The sequence below is a fragment of the Protobothrops mucrosquamatus genome, unplaced genomic scaffold (genome assembly GCF_001527695.2).
Source record: "Protobothrops mucrosquamatus isolate PMUCROS unplaced genomic scaffold, P.Mucros_1.0 scaffold636, whole genome shotgun sequence".
NCBI lineage: Eukaryota > Metazoa > Chordata > Lepidosauria > Squamata > Viperidae > Protobothrops > Protobothrops mucrosquamatus.
The window spans coordinates 252,192-273,992 of NW_015386928.1; the positions used below are offsets into that span (position 1 = coordinate 252,192).

General features: G+C 38.4%; 1 protein-coding gene and 1 long non-coding RNA gene across 2 annotated transcripts in view; both read right to left on the bottom strand.

The window, feature by feature from the left end:
• LOC107289081 (CD276 antigen) overlaps positions 1-839 on the bottom strand; it is a 7,896-nt gene extending 7,057 nt beyond the window's left edge. Inside the window, exon 1 of the mRNA XM_015817770.1 lies at positions 706-839. Coding sequence (XP_015673256.1) covers positions 706-739 — 34 coding nt within the window. The 5' untranslated portion in view covers positions 740-839. The remainder of the gene's footprint in view (positions 1-705) is intronic.
• A 129-nt stretch (positions 840-968) lies between these two features.
• Positions 969-14,322, bottom strand: LOC107289083. Its single transcript, XR_001548915.1, has 3 exons — positions 14,223-14,322; positions 3,987-4,141; positions 969-990 (listed from the first exon to the last, which is right to left on the bottom strand). It is a non-coding gene; the product is annotated as an uncharacterized LOC107289083 (long non-coding RNA).
• Positions 14,323-21,801: the final 7,479 nt, after the last annotated feature.

Below are 21,801 nucleotides of genomic sequence, written 5' to 3' on the forward strand. Positions count from 1 at the left end.
TCACGTGAAGTATTAATACCACTTTACAATGCCTTAGTAAGGCCACACTTGGAATACTGCATCCAGTTTTGGTCACCACGATGTAAAAAAGATGCTGAGACTCTAGAAAGAGTACAGAGAAGAGCAACAAAGATGATTAGGGGACTGGAGGCTAAAACATATAAGGAACGGTTGCTGGAATTGGGTATGTCTAATTTAACGAAGAGAAGGATGAGAGGGGACATGATAGCAGTGTTCCAATATCTCAGGGGCTGCCACAAAGAAGAGGGAGTCAAGCTATTCTCCAAGGCGCCTGAAGGCAGGACGAGAAGCAATGAGTGGAAACTGATCAAGGAGAGAAGCAACTTAGAACTAAGGAGAAACTTCCTGACAGTTAAAACAATTAACCAATGGAACAACCTGCCTCCAGAAGTGGTGAATGCTCCAACACTGGAAGTTTTTAAGAAGAAACTGGACAGCCGTTTGTCTGAAATGGTGTAGGGTTCCTGCCTGGGCAGGGGGTTGGACTCGATGACCTCCAAGGTCCCTTCCAACTTTATTATTATTATTATTATTATTATTATTATTATTATTATTATTATTATTATTATTATTATTATTATTATTAGTATCCTTTTAAACTGCAGCTGCTTTAGCAATTGATTTTGACCATTACACATTCAAATCTAACTTCTTGATGCCCATTGATCATAGGCTCAGACTTACCAAACACCTCTAGAGATATAGTCAGTACATCCATATCGTCTTCAGCTACATATGTTAAATCATAGTTTCCTTCATGTAATATCTTTGTTTGGTTAATTATGAGAAAGGCCGTATAGTTCTGTTTTTCTGTTTTAACACCAGTTAAATTTGCATTCTGTTTGGTAGAATTGTTGGAGTAGAATTCCACTCCCATTTTTATAATGCGTTCATTATTCTTGCATGTAATATTAATAGGTTTTCCAAGTTCTGCAATGTTGTGTTTTGAACAAGATAAATTACCAGCTCCTGAAGAAAAAACAGAAGAAACATACAAACACACTGCATTTTTTTCTTATAGCAAACCTAAATAATTAGGAATTAAGAATACTATTTCTACAGAGCCATGGTGGTGCAGTGGTTAGAATGCAGTATTCCAGGCTAATTCTGCTGATTGGTGATAATGGCTCAAGGTTAACTCAGCCTTCCATCCTTCCAAGATTGGTAAAATGAGGACCCAGATTGTTGGGGGCCATAGGCTGACTCTGTAAACCTCTCAGAGAAGGCTGTAAAAGCACTATGAAGCAGTATATAGGTCTAAGTGCTATTGCTATGGCTACAGCCAACAGACATATATGGATTGCAAAAGGTTCAGTGCTTAGTAGTTCAGGCAATAAGGCTAATAAGAAACTCTCCTAAAGTTTGGGAGAATGGCTGCTATTCAGTATAATTACCTCTCTTTTATCTGAAGTATGGATAAGCTGAAATCATAATGCCATTGATTGGATTCAGCAAAAAATGGTGGTTAAAAATAACATATGATTAACTGAATAACTATGGCCTAGTTCAGTGGTGGTGAACCTGTGGCACGCATGCCAGAGGCGGCACTCGGAGCCCTCTCTGTGGGCACGTGCGCCATGCCCCAGAGATGGCAACTGTCCTTCTTCAACCAGCTGCCCGCTAACTCGCCAAGGTCCCACATGGCCAGATGCATTCCAGCATGGCTGATTTCCCTTCCCCCTGTCCCATCCCTCCTGGCCTCACATGCTCTCCTTTTCCCGGGCACGACCCATTGCATCGCTTCCTCAGGTTTTGGCCATCTGTCCAGCTTAGAGACGGCTTCTCTGAACTTCTGGTGGCGGGCTGCGGAGCCCCAGAATGTGCCAGTCGAGGGGCCAGCAGGCTGTGGCTGCTGACGGACACTGTTCGCCCCCATGCGCTCGCTGGCCTCTGTGTGCGGGGGCCGATGGTGTCAGGCAGCAGCTGCCCTGGCCCCTGCCTCGCCTTGCCCTGTGACAATGGCACCCCAGCCCTGCCTCACCTCACCCCACAGGACGAGCCTCCTGCCCACTGCCCCACCTGCCAGAGACCCCCTGGATTTCCCCCAACCCTGCCCGGTCCCCACAGGCATCCCTCCCCATGAGCAACATCGAGGTGACCACTCCCACTTTGGCCACACCCACCCAGTCTGCCATGACCACCACAGCCACACCCACGCCCACCCAGTGGGCCACGCCCACCTGGCATCCGGTGATAAATAAGTGGGTTTTGGGTTGCAGTTTGGGCACTCGGTCTCTAAAAGGTTCGCCATCACTGGCCTAGTTCCACATTATGCTAAACCACAGTGTCAGGATTCACACAAAGTCTAAGCTATGATCAAAAATACTTATTGTGAGTTATATAGTCAGCCATTATTTATTGATAATTACAATATGCTCTATGCAGGCAGNTTCCCAGGTGCAATTCAAGGTGCTGGTTCCAGCCTTTAAAGCCCTAAATGGCAAGGGACCAGGCCACTTGCCGGCCTGCTTCTCCCTGAGGCTATCTGCCTTCCCTACCAGGTCAGATGGGGTTGGCACAGTCCACGTCCCTTCCCTTAAATCTTGTTATCCTGTTCTCTGTAGCTGCCTCCACCCTGTGAAACACCCTTCCCCCCCCCCCCAGATTCAGCATTCCCCTACTCTCTTTGTCTTCTGGAAGACATTACAAAGCTGGGTCTTCCCACAAGCATTAGGGTAGTTGAGGCTGGTGCATAGTATAATAATGCGTAGATGTGTGGAGTGTGCCATACTGTGATGCCATGATTTGTATATAGGTTTTCTTGATTTTATTCTTGGTTTTATTGTTTTATAAACCACCCAAAGTTGTATTACAATATGGGTCTATATAAGTCTTTTAGAATATAAAAAAATATAAATAAATCAATAAATAATATTCTAGCCATGCACGCAACTCACCAGGAAAGTATATTAGGTGATCAGCAACAGCACCAAGTAAGCAATATCCATACTCTATACATACTTAAGTTTTCTATATAAAATATCCTTACCCTTCATATAGTCTTAATTTTTAGATACCTCCAAAAATACCCCACTTTGGAAGATTGCAAAGCTCAATTTTGATTCAACTGCAGGATGAGACTGGAGAAGAATATCTAGCTTTATACATTTTTGTCATTAAAGACAACTCATTTTTGGTCCTACTGTCTTTCTCTTCATAGAGGAATCTGAGATACTGAATCTCTTCTGACAAAGGAGAAAGGGGGAGAATTTCCAATGCCAGTAGAAGAATTTTTATTTGGGCCAAATAAAACTGTTTTTAATTGACATTTGCAGTTCCTTACTCTCTCTTTTGTGTACTTGCACCCATCCTCCTTAATATCTTGATAGGCATCCTAGTTGGTTCTTAAACTCAAGATCGTATCTTTAAAATATACATATATTCCTGTAAGTTGGATTTATGGAGTTGTTTCTTTGATATCCAATGATATATAGGTTGTTTTAAGCAGGAAAAACTGAACAATAACTACCACATATTCCTGAATGTATAACAGTGAACAAGAATATCTAGTTTTTCAACCAGATATTATTAAGTAATTTTTCCCCTTTCTAAAGCCTAATAAGAATCATATAAGTAAACAAAAATAGATATATGATCTATATCCTATAACCGAATTGTTTTTATTGATTTGACTTACATTAAATCTGTAATAATTCATGACTTTTGCATTTGGCCCTTAGCATAAATTTTCAGGTTATCCTTCCTCCCTGCCGGCTTAGTGTACTGATTATTAGTATTCTACGACTTGACACAGCCAACACAATACAAACAATACATTTTAATTCTCCAAAAATACAGCAGCTATCATTTTAATGTTAGAAATAGAAGTTCATCTTCTCCTCCAATAAAAGATAAAGCAAAATAAGAGTAAAGGAAGTGCTGTTGAATGAATGTCCATGTCCTGTTATAAGCCGGTATAAAGTTATTGTAGCAATAAAATAAACTGAGATAATAGAAAAATTTACCTGCTTGACTGTCACTTAAAACATTCAACAGTAGGAAAGTGAACGGTAACTTTAGGAAAGATGCCATCTTAGTATCAATTGCTTCTGATCAGAATCTCAGTGGAAGGCATTTCAGAAATGGAGTCCCAATCTTGAAACAGCAATCAGTGTTTTTCCTGTTGGGAAATTAGGACATTTAAGCATTTTGCTTCATTAAAATAATCTGTGAATAAAATTACTCCCCAAATAATCCTTTTCCATGTACTTCTGAATTAAAGCCTTTCTTTAAAAAAAAAAGTTTTGACACAAAATTTTGTGGAAGAAAGAAATTTCTTCATCATATAAGAGAATGGTAATGGAGAGCCAGTTTGGTCTAGCAGTGAACGCAACAGGGGCTAGAAACAGGTGACTGTGATTTTTAGTACCATCTTTGCCATGAAAGCTGGCTAGGTGACTTTGGCCCAGTTACTCTTGCTCTGCCTATTATGTCAGGCTCTGGTGACGAGCTGGTCTGTCAGTTCTAATTACAAGCAGTGAATCAACAAAGAAAAAAAAATGCAAGTCCTGCAGTTGCATGGAAAACACTAGGAAGGAAAAAAATAGAAGAGAACTGTAATTAAGTAGTGACAATACAACTGCCTGTTATAAAAATATTATATTCCCTGTTTGAAGGAACTTATTATTATTTATATCTTTGCAATTATTATTGTATTATATTATTGTTTATATAGTTGCAATAAAAGACCAAGTTAAAAGGAAGAAAGATAATGCATATTTGTAAGACTAATAACATGCATTAAAGGAAAGAACACATGAGATAAAATAATGGATAAAATAAATTAAAATCAACTCAAACAAATGTCTTGTTACTTTTCCTGGAAAATAGCTTGCTGCAGACCCATTACTTGTGCCAGGAAGAAATCCCTCGATGGCTTTTTCTACATGGGATAAATGTTGAAGACAACTTCCTGAAAAGGATAGAAGGGACAGAGACCCAGAAATCCCACCTATCCACCTAATTGGCTTCCAATATCTATAAGCACTTGGGAGTAAAACTGTTTTACTTCCAAGTGCTTATAGATATTGGAAGCACATTACAATCCAAGCAGTCCACTGGAGTCAAAAATAGGAATAAAATCCCAAATGGCAGAATAGGTTGGACAGTTTTAGTTTACAGGTGGTAAAACTTTTGTTTCTCTTTTCATGTTCAAAACATGCACAAAGACAACTCCCTGAAAGGAATTTTGGTTGTTGTTATTGTTAATAATTTTAAACTTTGTAACAGTGAACAACATGATTGACCCTTGCGGGTTGAAGTAATTTATCCCTTTTCTGGCTCTCAGATCAGAGGAAACTCTCATTCGTCTTGTTTCCCCAATACTGAATATAAGCAGTTGTCCACTTCAAATGATTGTCAAGAAAATATTCATATACTTTTTATGAATAAAAATATCAGTGGATAGTACCAATTCATATCTTTTTAGCTTCATAGTATTAGCTGTGAAGTAAGTCACCTTATGAAAATAGCAATATAATTCATTTCACAGTCAGATTAGAAGCATGTATTATATTAATTTATAAAAGCATTCTGGCATTTCTTTTTTCACCAAAAGAGGACGCCCTACCTCTATTGAGCATATCAGTAATATAAGATTAATTTGTAATTGATTTTAAACAACATTTATTATAATTTCTCCCCATAATACAACTTTCTATGATGATGTGAATGCTTTCACTGATATATCTGTGACTAGTATGAGTGAAAAGAATTGTTATCGGTTCATGTTTTTTTCCTTCTGCCCACACAGTCTCAGTGGGTTTGCATTTCTATAGTAAATCCGAGGTACCAAATTATAAATATAGTGAGATACAGTTCTAGAGATCACTCACTTTGTAATACAAAGTGGTTTTTTAAAATCTATCTTTATTGTTGAAATAGTGAAATAGGGTGCAAAAGAGAAAAAGAAGTAAAATAAAATAAAAGAACAGCTGATGAATATAAATAAAAAGCATTATGTAAAGACTTTCTGGTAACACATTCTTCCCTTTTCTTCCATTTGTGTCCCCAACTACTGGTCATAATATGGTTAGCTATACATTATAATAAATGTTAAAAATCATTGCTGGTTACTGTTTGAGTTCTAGAAACCATATTCAAATAACTAAATCATAACCAAATGTCTAAATTTTTCTTGCTGTTGTAGGAAGCCCCCCCTTTCCCAGATTAAAATAGTATTTAATCTTAATATTAAAAAGAGGCAGAATATTATATTTCTCCAAAGGAGAAATGGAGAAAAATTTCAACAAAGGCAGAAAGCAGCCCCAGTTTTTTTTAATAGCCTCAAGCAGAAGCCTCAAGTCTTTAGAGATGGATATTTTGTACCCATTAAGAAAGACTGGGCCAATCTATTCATAAACAAAGCGCTTTCAGCCTCTACAGCTGATGGGATTAAGAATTTACATTCCCCCACCCAAATTCTAAGGATAGGACATGAGCTTTAGGACATAATAGGATTAATCCACCACTATTAGAATAGCACGTGACGTGTCGTGACGTATCACAACATTTTTGCCATTGCCGGCAATGGGGTGGGGGTGGTTTCACCATGATGCATCCGGCCTGTGGGCCAACAGTTTGACACCCCTGCCCTGGAGCATCTCAATCAGAATTCTATAAAGATACATCCACTCACTCAGCCATTTTCTCAGCTGTCCCAGAACTGCATGCTGTTGCTGGTTCTGCTCATCAATAAAGAGACCTTTCTTAAGTATCCTCCATTTTATTCCCTGGACCTGATTTTTCTTCCTACATTGTGCAATGAGTTGTATATAAGTCAGCCTTTCCTACTTTTACATTTATATACTGCAAATTGTGCCCAGCAGCATTTTCTCTAATTTTAGTTTCCCAATCTGATATCATCTGCAAAGCTTCTCTGGGAAGTTTTTTCTTGCAGCTGTCAACATATATCATAGTAAGCTGTGGCATTTTGCCCTTATATTTCCTAGAATTATACCTAATAAAATATTTATGTTTTCAGTTCAAATTTTATTTTTAGAACTTTTTGAATGTTTTGATTGTTTTTCCAGTTCTTTTACGCTTTTATTTTTAACATAACCACCACATGTGATAAAATGTTCCTTCTTTGTTATGACTTTTCCAACATTTGTTGTTATGTGCCTTGTCTGTCTTGGCAATCATTGATGGAGTTATGCATCATTCATAAAACATTTTTCTTAAATTATAGTTCAGAGTGACTTTTATAGATTTTTTTTCCTGTAACTCTTCCCATTGGGACACTGTGATTGTTTCTTTGAAGTTTAATATCAATTTTACCATAATACTTTAGATTTGTTCTGTGTCCATGTTATATTTCAGCAACAATTTGTAAATACATCTTAATGTATGTTCTTGATTTTGTATCAACATTTCAAATTCTATTTACTCAAGATCCTTACTTCTTTTTTAAGATCACTTTATTTTTTCAGTTTTCTTTTCAAAGATCACCTTATTGTTTCAGTTACCGTACTCCCAGATATATTAACCATGGTTCTTCTTTGGACAATTCTCGTGACTTTCATATCTTTCCTGAATCTGGATATGATATGTTGGCAAATGTAATTAATTTTATTTTATTATTTTATAATATTTTATTCTTCTCTATCACTGTTAGTGTCCTCTCTTTTCTGATTTGAGATTTAGTTGGCGACCTTCAACTGATGGAAGATATTCAGTGCAAAAGGGAGAGAGAATGTTTTCCAGAGATTTCTGACATTTGCAGGAAATATACATGCAGTAAGACAAGGACTTTTCTGCAGAATTTGCACTTAAAATTACTGTGTTTGTTTCGCAGGGGCATGTGTTATCACTTTCTAATTAAAATCTATGTCTGCAATCTATATTAAAATTAGATAATTGCAGCATATTTTCCCCACTAACATGATTACTGCATGCTTTTAACTGAGACTGTTATGTGATCAAAGGTACTTTTACAGCTAGGAGTGTGTGTGATTTCATGCACACGCAGCAGTTTGTGACCAGAATTAAATCAAAGTGAAACTATTGCAGCAATAGTCAAAACTCTTCTAACTTTCTTTAGCTTTTTCCCAGAGCTATATTGTTAGCAAATACTCACTCTGCCCTTAGCAACTAACTCTCCCCTTCTTCCTCCCCTTCCTGCTCCCTCAGCCTTTCACTGAGAAAGATAAGAAGCAAAAGATAAGAAGATAAGAAGGGAATTGGCTGGTTTTGGTTTGCACAAAATCATTCTTTGTTCCTTTTTTGGACCCTGACAGACATTCCTCCACAAGTGAAGTTGTGTAATGCACCTTCCTCTAAGTCTTGTGCCCAGTCTTGCCCTGTGTGGGACTTCTCCAAGGTCTCCAGTTGTTTGTTTGCAGGCAACCATGACTCTTTGTCCCCGTCCATTTTGGGTGTTGGGTGAAGCACATCCTTTTGTGTGTTCATCACTTCTCTTGTCCCAAGAAGCTTCCAAATGACATCTTCAACTGTTTTCTTCCTTTGGAGGCAGGAAACAGCATCTACACACTCCAGTGGCCCAGGACACTCGACCAATCTCTCTCTCTAGCCACCGACTTCCCATGTTTTTCCTAAGACCTTGATGCCTCAGAGGGGCATAGACTCAAACATGTCTCTCCATTCTCTCTCTCTCTCTCTCTCTCTCTCTCTCTCTCTCTCTCTCTCTCTCTCTCTCTCTCTCTCTCTCTCTCTCTCCCTCCCTCCCTCCCTCCCTCCCTCCCTCCCTCCCTCTCTCTCCCCCCCTGTCCCCACATACACACACATTTTACATGTCAAAGCAGCAGCAGTTGAGGAAGTGAGGGTTTAAACTCCAGCACGAATATATTATGTCTGGCCAATCAGAATGCTTCTTCCATATACCCCACAACAATCCTAGCTAGCAACCAAAGCAACTTGTCTGCTCCCATGATAGCACATCTGTACTTCAAGGCCTAGTGCACAATCACCTAAATATGAGCTAGCAGTGTGCTACAGATACCAAAAAAGCCAACATAGTCTTAGGCTGCATTAATGGAGGGACAGAATCAAGATCATGTGAAGTGTTAATACTACTTTATAATGCCTTGGTAATTCCACACTTGGAATATTGCATCCGGTTTTGGTTGCCATGATATAAAAAAGATGTTGAGACTCTAGAAAGAGTGCAGAGAAGAGCAACAAAGATGATTAGGGGACTGGAGGCTAAAACATACATAGAAGATTTGGGCAGGAATTGGGTATGTCTAGTTTAATGAAAAAAAGGACTAGGGGTGACATGATAGCACTGTTCCAATATCTAAGGAGCTGCTACAAAGAAGAGGAGGTCAACCTATTCTCCCAAGCACCTGAAGGCAAGACAAAAAAAATGGATGGAAACTAATCAAGGAGAAATTTCCTGACAGAACAATTAATCAGTGGAACAATTTGCCTCCAGAAGTTGTAGATCAGTGGTGGCGAACCTATGGCACGGGTGCCAGAGGCGGCACTCAGAGCCCTCTCTGTGGGCACGCGTGCCATTGCCCCAGTCCTAGGCCTTCAGCTGGGTTTTATAAAACCTTTTCGCTTTAGGCCTCAGCTGCCGTATGCAAAAAAAAAAGGTCCAATCAATCAGTCAATTTCAACTTCTCGCGGGAAAAAAAAAGATCTTGCAAAGTTGGAATTGATTGATTGAACTTTTTAGTCCCACCCAGTCTGCCGTTACCACCGCAGCCACGCCCACCCAATGAGCCACACCCACCCAACGGGCCACACCCACCCAATGGGCCATACCCACCCGGCACCCGACGATGCATAAGTGGGTTTTGTGTTGCAGTTTGGGCACTCGGTCTCTAAAAGGTTCGCCATCACTGTTGTAGATGCTCCAACACTGGAGGATTTTAAGAAGAGATTGGACAACCATTTATCTGAAATGGTATAGGGTTTCCTACCTGAATAGAGGACTTTTCATTGTCCACCATTCAGTCAGAACTGAAGAAACTTCTTGTATGAGAAATGAAAACATCTTCAAGGAAAAACAAAGTCCTGCTGCCTTTTGAAAAAGCACCTTTGGGATAAGCTTCCCCCTTTTTTCACATTCCATAAGGATTTTAATTTATTTATTTATTTAGCATATAGCATCTACAGAGGTCATGTAATCACTGATACACAAATTTAGTTTAAATAAAGTGTCAGCAAATATGTATGTATGTATGTATGCTATGTGGATATTGCAATATAAGAGATAATATAAGGGTCCACAAAGTTGAGGATTTTTAAAAAATATATAAAGACCTTTTTATTTCACTAGTGAGTATACGGTGGAGCTGTTTATATCACCTTGTTGACAGTTTGTAGTTTAACATCTGTTTTAGTAAATATGGATGTAGCTGCACTCTGTCATATTATAAGCCATTGCCCCAGATGATTGTTGTACTGAGTTTAATTGTAAATATTTGCTTTACTGGGTTGCAAGTAAAGATTTTGACTGGGTAGAATTTTGTAATTACTGTGCTTTCCTGAATTGTTCCATTTCTTGGTAAAAGCATATTATGGCTGATCACACTGAAGGGATTTTATTGTGCGTATGATTTTAGTATGTTTAAGTTTGACATTAGCATTTATTTTATATATAGTAACCATTTTATATTGATACTTATAGTGTTATCATGTAATCATTGTTTTGCTATTTTGTAATCATTATTTTGTAGTTAATTGCTTGATCAGATGCTTTATATATATATTGGAAAAGTAAGAGCTTCATGCTTTAGGTATAGGTGATTGCATATATGAAAAGAGCACAGTAAGGGGAGGGGGAAAAAGCAGTTACGGATGGAGCCTGGGTTGCTGTGTATGAGTCATCATCTAGGAATTATTTTTTTGTGCCATCTTATGCCTGGTACCAAGACCTGATCTTTTTGTTCTGGAAAGGTATAAAAGGTGGAAGACATCTTTTCTGGTTGTTGCCTTCATCTCTCTACCAGCCACGAAGAGAGATAGGGTCACCCAACTCTATTTTGATCAAAATAAAAGTTGTTTGCTTGCTGAAACCTCGACTCAGGAGTTTCTTTGGCTCTTTTAAATTCCTGAGTAATGCTGGGGCAATTGTGAGGCAAAGTGGAAAACCTTACAACACAATCAACTAGATGTCTCCTACATTGACTCCCGCATACTTGTTGACTCTGCATACTACATTGACTCCGCATCCTGTCTGATGTATCTGCCAATGGCACAATAAAAGAAAAAATATTTTTAATCATTCTTTATGTATTTGGGTCAGAAAGGGAAAAAGGCAGGGAAGGAAGGAAGGAAGGAAGGAAGGGAAGGTTGGTTTACTGTTCTATCAATGTATTTATTTTTTTAAAAAAAATGTGCATAGAGGGCAGTAACCAGTGATCAGAGGATAAAGGGCATCCCTATCACAATCATAGTAACCAACTGGCACAAAGGTCTTTGCCCACAGTGAAATAATATGCACAAGACAAACAAGCTAAGTTAATAATTAGCAAACATCTGGTCTCCTTTGGATCCCAGCCTGCTATTGGGGAACACATGCAAAGAGATTTTATATCAGGAAGCAAAATTATGACTAGTGAAAATGCTGGACTATAGTCTGGATTCAAGTCCATTCTCACCCATGGTAATTCACTGCATGATTTTGGTTTCACTGTGTGATTTCCCTCTGTCTTAACCCAGCCTCCCATACAAGTTGTGGGAATAAAATAAAATCTTGAAGGAAACAGAAAATGTAAACAATTAATACTAGTTGTTCTTTTCAAGCATGGACCTGACCAATGGTTGCAGAAGTTTCCTTAGTTTAGGCTTTAAAAGTAATAATTAAGGAAGTAAGTTAAGGAAGTTATTTTAAGAAATGTAGGGCACAAGCCATAGCAATAACTGTCATGCCAGGTCCAGGAAAGTGTAACTGAATGAACAAAAGCTATAAGTTGCCTTATGTAAACATCTAACATATCCTTGATCTAAACAACTGCAGTCTACCAAACACAAACATTCAGTGCAGGGAAAAAAACCTGTACAGGTAGGTGATCATCAAAGCTGTAGCAGCTTTCTTATGTGAAAGTTAATACATTTGGAAAGTCTGCTGGTTTGGCCTTCAGAGAATTCCTGTTTAATGGCTGTTCTTCAGAAAGATCCCTATGGCTTTTTTCTATGTTAATGCCTGCCAGTCAGCAAACAGGTGCAACTCAAGGGGCTAATTATTACTTTTAAAGCCCCATATGGCCCAGGGCCCTGATATCTTCAGGACCAAATGAATCCGCTTGTCTAGTGAGATTAGGAATAGATGGCCCACTGTGGGGACCCTCATAGACAGGTCTTCTTGGTGGTGGTTCGCCTTCTGTGAAACAGCTTGCCCTCATACCTGAGCAATGGCCCCCTACACATCTTTTTTCACTGAGCATTTGAGGGGCTACAGTTCAGACCTGACCCTGATGATTGACCTCACTATTGCAATATTGTGACTCTCCTTATTTTGAATCTTCTCATTATGAAAGATGTTTCTGAGAGACAGTTGAAATGGAATAACATAAAAGTGCTGATGCTAAGCTAATAATGATGATTATAATGTTTTCTCTGGTGTACTTAATATATCAGGAAGTTACCTGGAAAGGCTTGTATCCTAAAGAGAATGCTACAAATACAGTCATGTAATGAACAAACTTAATGGACAATGATTACCGAGACACGTTGTCACCCAAATGGATTGGAACTATTTTTATCCTTCTCTCATCACACCAGGACTCAAGTTCTTTCAATAAATATGACAGGCAGTTGCCTCTTAAAAGTTTATGTTTTTTCATACAGTACTTATAATTATCAACCAGGTTTTGCTATTAGAACCCTAGGTGGTCACTGGCTTAAGTGGTTTTAAATGAGAATTGGGCAGATAAATCCCATTCTCCCTATATTATAGTCAAAACATCCAACTTTTAAAAAATCCTAATCACAATAAAGATATAAATGTCACCATGTTAAAAACAGTAACAAGAACAACTGAAGTTCACAATCATTTAAAAATAATTAGTATTTAAATTTTAGATCCGTTTTGCTTAATCCTTCACTCAAATGACCCTCCTGGCTATGTAGCAATCTGGCACTACCAGTACCCTTTCTCCCCATACATTTGAAGGAGGAAAAGAAATGTTTTACCACCCTTTCCCCCCCCAACATACCATAATTATTGGACACTCACCTATGCACACACAGAGACATGGACACATGACTTCTGTATGAATTTTAAAGAGCACACACTAATTACAAATAGATCCAGTTTCGAAGCAAAAATCCCTTATAACCTGTGAAGAAACCATTCAAGGCAGCTCAAGAGATTCCACCGTAACTAGCTTATTATGAATAAATGGTTTGAAATTCATCTTACAGTTTCCCAGATTCTCTGTTTATCCTTAGCACTGGCATTAAAGATACCTTACTGGAAAACTGTACTTCTAATGGCTGGATGCAGTCATGGGGAGCCGTAAAAAATGACAAGTGGTGGTACAGTACAATTCTATTGTGCACCTGCCCGTATGTATTTCCATGCAATGTATACCAGCATTTTGCTTTTTTCACACACACTCACAAGCACCGTGGATGACTTGCTCTTAATCTTCAAAACGGCAATAACTTCCTTATGCAGCTGTGTATGTTCCCTGACAGGTTATATTATTGCTTTAGAACATAGAATCATAAGCCTGGAAGGGACTTAGAGGTCTTTTAGTCCAATTCCCCTGCTCAAGGCAACAGTCTTACACCATCCCAGTCAAATAGTTGTCCGGTCTATTTTGGAAAACCTCCAATGATCTTTAGAAGAGAAACTAGACAAATAGCAAAATGGAAGAATTCAGTCACACATATACACAGATTTGATCTTACTATTGCAAATTACAGCTTGCCAAATTATATTTGAATAAAATAATCAAAAATCAAAAGCAATTTATGAGGAAAAGATATTCAGTTCAATCTCCCTGACCAGTCCTTTGCTCCTATAATTATTCTTTTCCTTTCAGCTGTCTTATTTTAGACCAGTTTTTATTCTTCCATACCTGTTGTAATATAGTTCCTAGAATTCACAGCCAGTAAGGGAAAGTCACAGACCTCGCCTAACTAAAGATACATATTTCTACACAACAACTGCAGAACATTCAGCCATGTACTCACATACCTGCACACTGGAAGTCATAACAGAGCACCAGCAGTTCCTGGAAATGCTGGCAGAAACTTGGATTTTTTAGTAAAGAAAATTGTACCTGATAAGCCACACTCCGGATTCTTGGTAGTAAGGGGAAAAATTAGATTCCACTATTGCTGCCAAAGAGGACCCAACGTTTTTTTTAATGCCTATGAAGCCCACTCGACTCACAAAAGCAAGAGTGAAATAAAGTGCCTACATTTGTTTTCATTTTCCTTTTCAGTTTGGGCTCCACCTGTAAGGTCAATTATTAAACCGAGACAAGTGTAAACAGGCCAAACAAGTTCTAAAATGTTATACTGTCTAAAATGTAACCATTTAAGATAATGCAAGAATGAGCTTATAGGTATAGTGTTTTCTGTTGGGAAAGAGTGGGGTCCGTGCCACCTGATCCTCAAATTAAGGCCACTATGCTACAAGTGGGGAAGAGGGGAATGGTCTTAAGAACAAGTGGAGCCAGGAGCAGGCCTTTAAATCACAGATAGCAGAATGTCCAAGCACAGATTCAAGCACAAATATAGATTCCCCTAATTACAGTATTTATTTTTATATGCTTTCTTTGTTCAATAAGCTGAAGGTAGCATCCATAGCAGTGTGTCCTCCAGCTTTCCCAAACGGCTCTGGGAGAGGGGGGAGTAAAAGATGCCTGCCCCAGTCACCCAGTGAAATTCCATGGCTAAGACTGGATTTGAAATGACCCAGGGATGCCCAGGTACCCCTAGCTCAGAGGTCCCCAACCAGGGACCGGTTACGTGGAGAGAGGATTTTCTGCAGACCGGAGGGGGGGTGATTTTGTGTGCTGCCTGCATCCCGCGGATGGGATTTTCCTTGTTTGTGCAGCCTGGTTGCTGGCATACTGTGGCCCAGTACTGGTCCACGGACTGAGGGTTGAGGACCCCTGCCCTAGCTGAACCCTTCAACATTAACCATGATGTACCTCTGCCATACCATGGACGCTGTAATGCCCCATTCTTTGGCATCTACCGCCAACAGATTTGGGGGGGAGCAGAGGGAAGAGTAAGATTATGTAGATGGTGCAATTCAAGGTGCTAGTGGTTACCTTTAAAACCCTCCATGGCTTGGGATTAGATCAGACAGGAGAGGCATGTTCTGGGTCCTGTCTTTAAGAAACTATCAAGCTATTTTCCAAAGCACCTGAAGGCAGGACAAGGAGCAAAGGGTGGAAGCTAACCAAAGAGAGAAGCAACCTAGAACTAAGGAGAAACTTCCTGACAGTTGGAACAATTAACCAGTGGAACAACCTGTCTCCAGAAGCGTTGAATGCACCAACACTGGAAGTTTTTAAGAAGAAACTGGACAGCCATTTGTCCGAAATGGTATAGGGTTTCCTGCCTGAGCAGGGGGTTGGACTAGATGACCTCCAATGTCCCTTCCAACTTTATCATCATTATTATTATCTGTTGAGACTCAGGAGGAGAGCTTTAAATGGCATGATGCCTGTCATCTAAACATCACCCCCTCCCCCAAATTAAACTTGCCCCAACCCTGCTGGCCTTTCCAAGGCACTAAAAACCTATCTTTGCCATCGAGTTTGGAGCCCTAAGAGCATGGGTGAGCCAGTGTCATGGCTTGTTTGAGTGGTTGTGAGTCTTCTTGGCTACTATTTTCATGTTATTTTTCTGGGCTTTAACTCTTGTTGTTTTTATTATGTTTTATTCTGCTCTGATTGAGAGCCCCCATGGGTCATATATATGAGATGAGCAGCCTGTAAATTTACTAAATAAACAGTTTTCCTGATCAACTGTGGATCAAGGGGGTGGTGTTCTGCAGCTTTCAGCCTTCTCTGTCTATACACCTGCCCTATGGAGCAATCTCACCCAGAGATTTGGTGGCCCAAATCCTATGCAATGTTTTAGATAGAAGACCCTGAAGATTTGGTTGTTCCTCCATGTGCCAGGATGAGGCTGTTAGAGGAACCCAGCATGTTTATTTCATCTTTACGTTTTAGTGGATTTTTTTTAATGGTTCCTTGGCTATGCTGTCAATCAGTTGTCTTTTTCTATTATGTTTATTCTGTTTTTTGTTACCACACAAAATGCTTAAAGATGGGTGCCATATAAATATGTCTAACAAATAGTCACAGGCTTGAAATAGGAGACTATTTACTTCTTTAGCTCATGCAGAAAATAAACTTGCTGTTCTAGAAGGCTCTGAAATAGAAACATGCAATGCCCAGCTGACCTTAGAATCTGCCTTGTTTCTTAATTAGATAATTAATTGCTTTAATTACCAACTCTATCTTGGACACCAGAGTGCTTTTTAATCAATTCTAAGGAGAAATTTCACTGCCTGGAGAGTTTGTTTTTCTGGCCCTTCTTAACTTAAGTGTACATCCTGACTGTGTTTGCACAGAATTAATGAGATAGATCCAGTCAAACAAACCAGTAGTAACTGGCATAGTGTTTATCACTGTAGGAGCAACCTTCCCTAATGTGTAATCCAAGCACATGTCCAAATGAAGAATATGGTCTTTGGGTTTAGATGTGCTGTAGGCTTTCTATATCGGTTGTGGCAACTTGGCTTAGGATAAAATTTCTCTCAAATTGAGTTTGACTCTTAGTTACTAAACAGACATATCCATGTTACTTTTTTGGCAAAATAGTTCAGAAGTGTTTTGCCATTGTCTTTTTTTAGAAGGTATTTTCAGCTTCCCTTTCCAAGAAGTTCCTAAAATTTCCTAATAGTCTCACTTTCAACAATACAACCTCTTGGTAGCTTTTGGGATGTCAGAGTATCTGTATCAATACATCCCCAGATATACTGACAATTTGTTCAGAAGAGAACAACTATAGTACTGGCAGAAATGCAGTAAGTGACACTTTGTTTCCATTGATTTCTTCTCTTAGTAAGATGAAGATCAAGATATTAATTAACTGCATTTGTTCATAGTTTCTTAGAAATTCATCAGTATAATTATATATTTCCCTTCTAGGAAAGAACAATAATGTAATTTTTCTTATCAACAGGCATAGATGCCTGTATTCCTACCCATATTGAACAAGCTCCACATAAACTCCAAAAGCAGATTATAAATCCATGCATAATACCTTAATAATGTCAAAGTCCAGAAACAAAAAACCCTACTAAAATGATAAAATTAAAAATAAATTATTGAATAACATCAAAGTGGGCAGCAAATAAACAGAAGTATAACTATGGAAGACTTGGCATTAGCTGATGCCTCGTTTTTATAGTTGCTGTACAGTATTATTCTACAATCCAAGTCGTGGGGATATTAAAACCAGAAAGCAAGTAAAATCATATAAAACATATTTGTATTTTCAGGATATGGATGAAACAGGTAAGTTTTAGGTTAGTTGCATGTAAGTTGCAGACAACACTAAGATATATTTAAGATCCAGACCACTGAGCCCTAGCCAACAAATGCAATCCAGTGATCAGAAAAGTAAGGTTTTACATTAAGCAAGAAAAACCAAATGCACAGGTATAGAGTAGATGGTATGTAGTTCAACAATAGTAACTTGAGAGGAATTTAGGGCTGCTAATGGACAACCACTTAAGTATGAGCTAGCAGTGTGCTGCAGTTGCCAAAAAAGCCAATGTAGTCCTAGGCTGCATCAACAGAGGGATAGTATCAAGATCACATGAAGTTTTAGTACCACTTTATACTGCAACTAGAAAGACCACACTTGGAATATTGCATCCAGTTTTAGTCACCATGATATAAAAAAAGATGTTGAGACTCTAGAGGAGTGCAGAGAAGAGCAGCAAAGATGACTATGTCCCCTCTCCCTCTCCCTCTCAGCTGGATGGAAACCATTCACTTTTGCCACAGAAAAGATGAACATCTGCTGTCACTGCCTGGTAATCTTAATTTTTGTAAATACAATTTTTAAACTTCCTGTCTCATTTTTTTTCAAAAATAGGAATAACTGTGCAGACAGAATACCGTATCTGGATATAAAGTCCATCTCTTTCCCACCCTTTGAATGCATGGTCTTTTAAAGAAAACACAGTTGCTGAATGAACTGCACAGCCCTGGATGTTAAATTAATGGATCCCTCCCAGGAGCCAAATTCTTCCCATAGAGAAGAACAAAGCTCTAGAAGTTGTGAGTTCTGAATGTCTGCTTGGAAATCCATTCCCAGGTTTCATTTCTCTTTGAGGTAAGTGTTGGGCTTTTCATACTTTTCGTATAATGCATTCTAAATATTTCTTTTTATTATTCATTTACATTTATTTATTTATTAGAGCCATAGGCCACTCCAGTCCAACTTTGGAGACTTTTGAGACATGTGGACTTCAACTCCCAGAATTCCTCAGCCAATATAAAGTCCCAGAAGTGGAAGTTCATACGTCTTAAAGTCACCAAGGTTGTAGAAACACTGCTCTAATCTATCATAACCAAGGGCAGTTTGCAAAATCAAAACAATAAAAATGCAATAATATACATAGCCCGGAAAAGCAAAAATAAAGAAAAACAGCATGACCTAATAGGTCAAAACATCCTACAAAACCAGTTATGCTACTCTAAGGCTTAGGAAGAAACTGAAGGTGGTGCAGAGACAAAGTCTCCTTAGTGAGCTGCTCACAAATTACTTTAATAATCCCCTTTTGTTATCTAAATCCTTTCATTATTCTTTAAACACTTTTATTGTTTTGAAACTATTACCTTTGACATATCTTATCATTTTTCCATTAATGTACATCATCTATAGCTACTAATACGTACATCCTATTTGTCAGCAATCACACATTCTTTCATTTCCTTTTTCTTGAGCAATTTCAGTCCAACTTCTCAATATCAAATATTAAACATACAAATGTGTAATATATTTCTGCCCCCATTTTCTAACATCAATTTCATCCCAAATCCTTTCATCATTTTTATTCTAAATTCCATTGACTCTTCTGGAGACTCCTTGCTTACTCCTTTTCATCCATTTCCAACACAATCTTTTACATCCATTTTTTTTATTAATCTGCATTTTCTGTGCCTTTTGCAATCTTTATCATTTTTTGCCTTAACTACATTTGTTCACCGAATCATTCACTTTTTTCAATATACATAATTGTACAATTATACAATATATTTCATTTGTGCTTACATTATGTATAAAAATCAAACCTTTTCCTAAGCAATATTTACTTATTTTAGCTTGTTTCCACTCACCCATTCATGTCAATTGATGGAATGCTTGTTTCCCCTTGGATCACTTTCATCCACAACATTGTGCAATTCTATCTTACCAATAAAGGAGAATATATGTAGCTCAGGGTTGAAATGAGGGGTCCTTGTTGGTCTCTGAGCTGGCTTGTTTTTTTGCAGATATTTCATTATCCAAATTAGGTAATATCATCAGTACTACAGCATCAGTGTAGCACTGAGAATAGAATAGAATAGAATAGAATAGAATAGAATAGAATAGAATAGAATAGAATAGAATAGAATAGAGCTGGAAGGGACCTTGGAGGTCTTCTAGTCCAGCACCCTGCTCAAACAAGAGGACCTATACCAGGGACTCATGGACTTCAACTCCCAGAATTCCTGAGTCAGCTATGCTGACTCAGGAATTCTGGGAGTTGAAGTCCATGAGTCATAAAAGAGCCAAGGTTGCCTACCCCTGACCTATACCATGTAAGACAGGTGATTGTCCAGCCTCTTTTTAAAAACTTCCAGCGATGGAGTGCCCACGATTTCTGGGGGTAAGCTGTTCCACTGGTTGATTGTCCTCACTGTCAGGAAGTTTCTCCTTAATTCCAGGTTGCTTTTCTCCTTGATCAGTTTCCAATCATTGTTTCTCGTCCTTCCCTCTGGTGCTCTGGTGAACAGCCTGACCCCTTCTTCTTTGTGACAGCCTCTCAGATACTGGAATATTGCTATCATTTCTCCCTTATTTCTTCTTTTCTTTAGACTGACCAAACCCAAGTTCTGCAGCCGTTCTTCGTATGTTTTGGTCTCCAGGCCTTTGATCACCTTAGTTGCTCTTCTCTGAATTTTTTCCAGTCTCTCAACATCTTTTTTGTGATATGGTGACCAAAATTGGCTGCATATTCAAGGTGTGGTCTTACTAGGGCTTTATAAAATGGTACTAATACTTCGCATGATCTTGATTCTATGCCTCTGTTTGGATAATGAAACATCTGCAAGAAAACAACCAAGCTCAGAGACTACCAAGAACCCCTCAGTTCCACCTTAAATTCACCTTTGATTCTTTCCTTACTATCATTCACATTCAGCTATCAAGAGCCAATGAATTCCTGCATTTATGGTATTCTATGGATGGTGTTATTTCTACTATAACTTACATACTGTTGTCCAAATCTCACCAATTATGGTGTGTGTATATTGCTTAATTAAAGCATGTCCATTCTGGAAATGGAACGTAAATAAATGCATTGACATTCCATATCGTACAATGAGGCAACAAGAAAACAGGGGAATTGTAATTGACTCCTTGTTTATCCAAATGAAAAATAATAGTTGAATATTGTCATCCAACTATTTTGCTTCCTGGATTTTTTCAGGTTTTGGTTAAATCTGGACTTTTCTTATCCTTCTTGTCTGCCTACCCTTCAATGGCTGAGTGGAGTGACCTATAACTTTAATAAATAAACCATTCTCCATACAGTGAATACAGTAAGGACACACTAACAACAGAGATCTGATTGGTACTGACAGTAGCAGTATTTGCATATTAACTGAAAACTTTTGCTTTCACTGAAATGCAAATGACATATATGACTTGTCTTTTATCCCCTGTTGTGGATTACCTTATGATTTCTTACTTTTCCTGTTTTTCAACATTGTATACAATGATCAGTTGTAAGTGGTTCCATCTGGTTTAAAATTTTAAACCAACAAACCAACTACCGTCAAGAAAGGGCCACAGAAATGAAACTGTTACAATAATCATTGCTTGCTATATCCACTAGATGTCCTTGCACTACACAGGTTTGGGAGAATATCACTAGATAAACAAAAGTGTGAGCCACACAGACAAGACATACACTTTGAATCAATATACACATTGTAAGCAAAAGTATTCATTCTGAATGTAGTACAGATTTGATCTAATTATTGGGTGTTAGCAACAATTGTTGACAGCATTATAATATGTCAATTTTAGGGCAACTAAATGGTTTGGAGCATATACAACTATGCGCAAAAGCCAACTTTATCTTGACTTTTGAAGGTAGACAGGAGTTTTACACACAGATGATAATAAAGGCTTTGTGTGTTTCCATGCTCTCAAATTTTGATGAAAATTATCAGAAGGGAGGGCTCCAGGTAGCACAAGTGAGATTCAGTTGTTGGTTAGTTCTACTTTGTTGTGTTAATAGTCATGTATGATTATTATGCATCATGGAAAAATCTGGGAGTTTACAGCAAAATAACGTTTTGCTCTGAATAGAAAGGATTTTTGTGACACTAGGTGCTCTAAGACATTCAAATCTCTGTCTATCTTTTGTTAGGAGGTAAGAGGCAATGAGGATTTTTTTTTGTCTTTTTAAATGAATCTCTTTCCTTTGAAACTACACCTAAGAATGAATCTATGCCAACTCCAAAAATAGGAGAGCTTAGCAGATACTTTGGAAGCTGGCCTAGGGACTTGAATCCTCCTTTTTGCCCATTGTTTATGTATAACAATCAC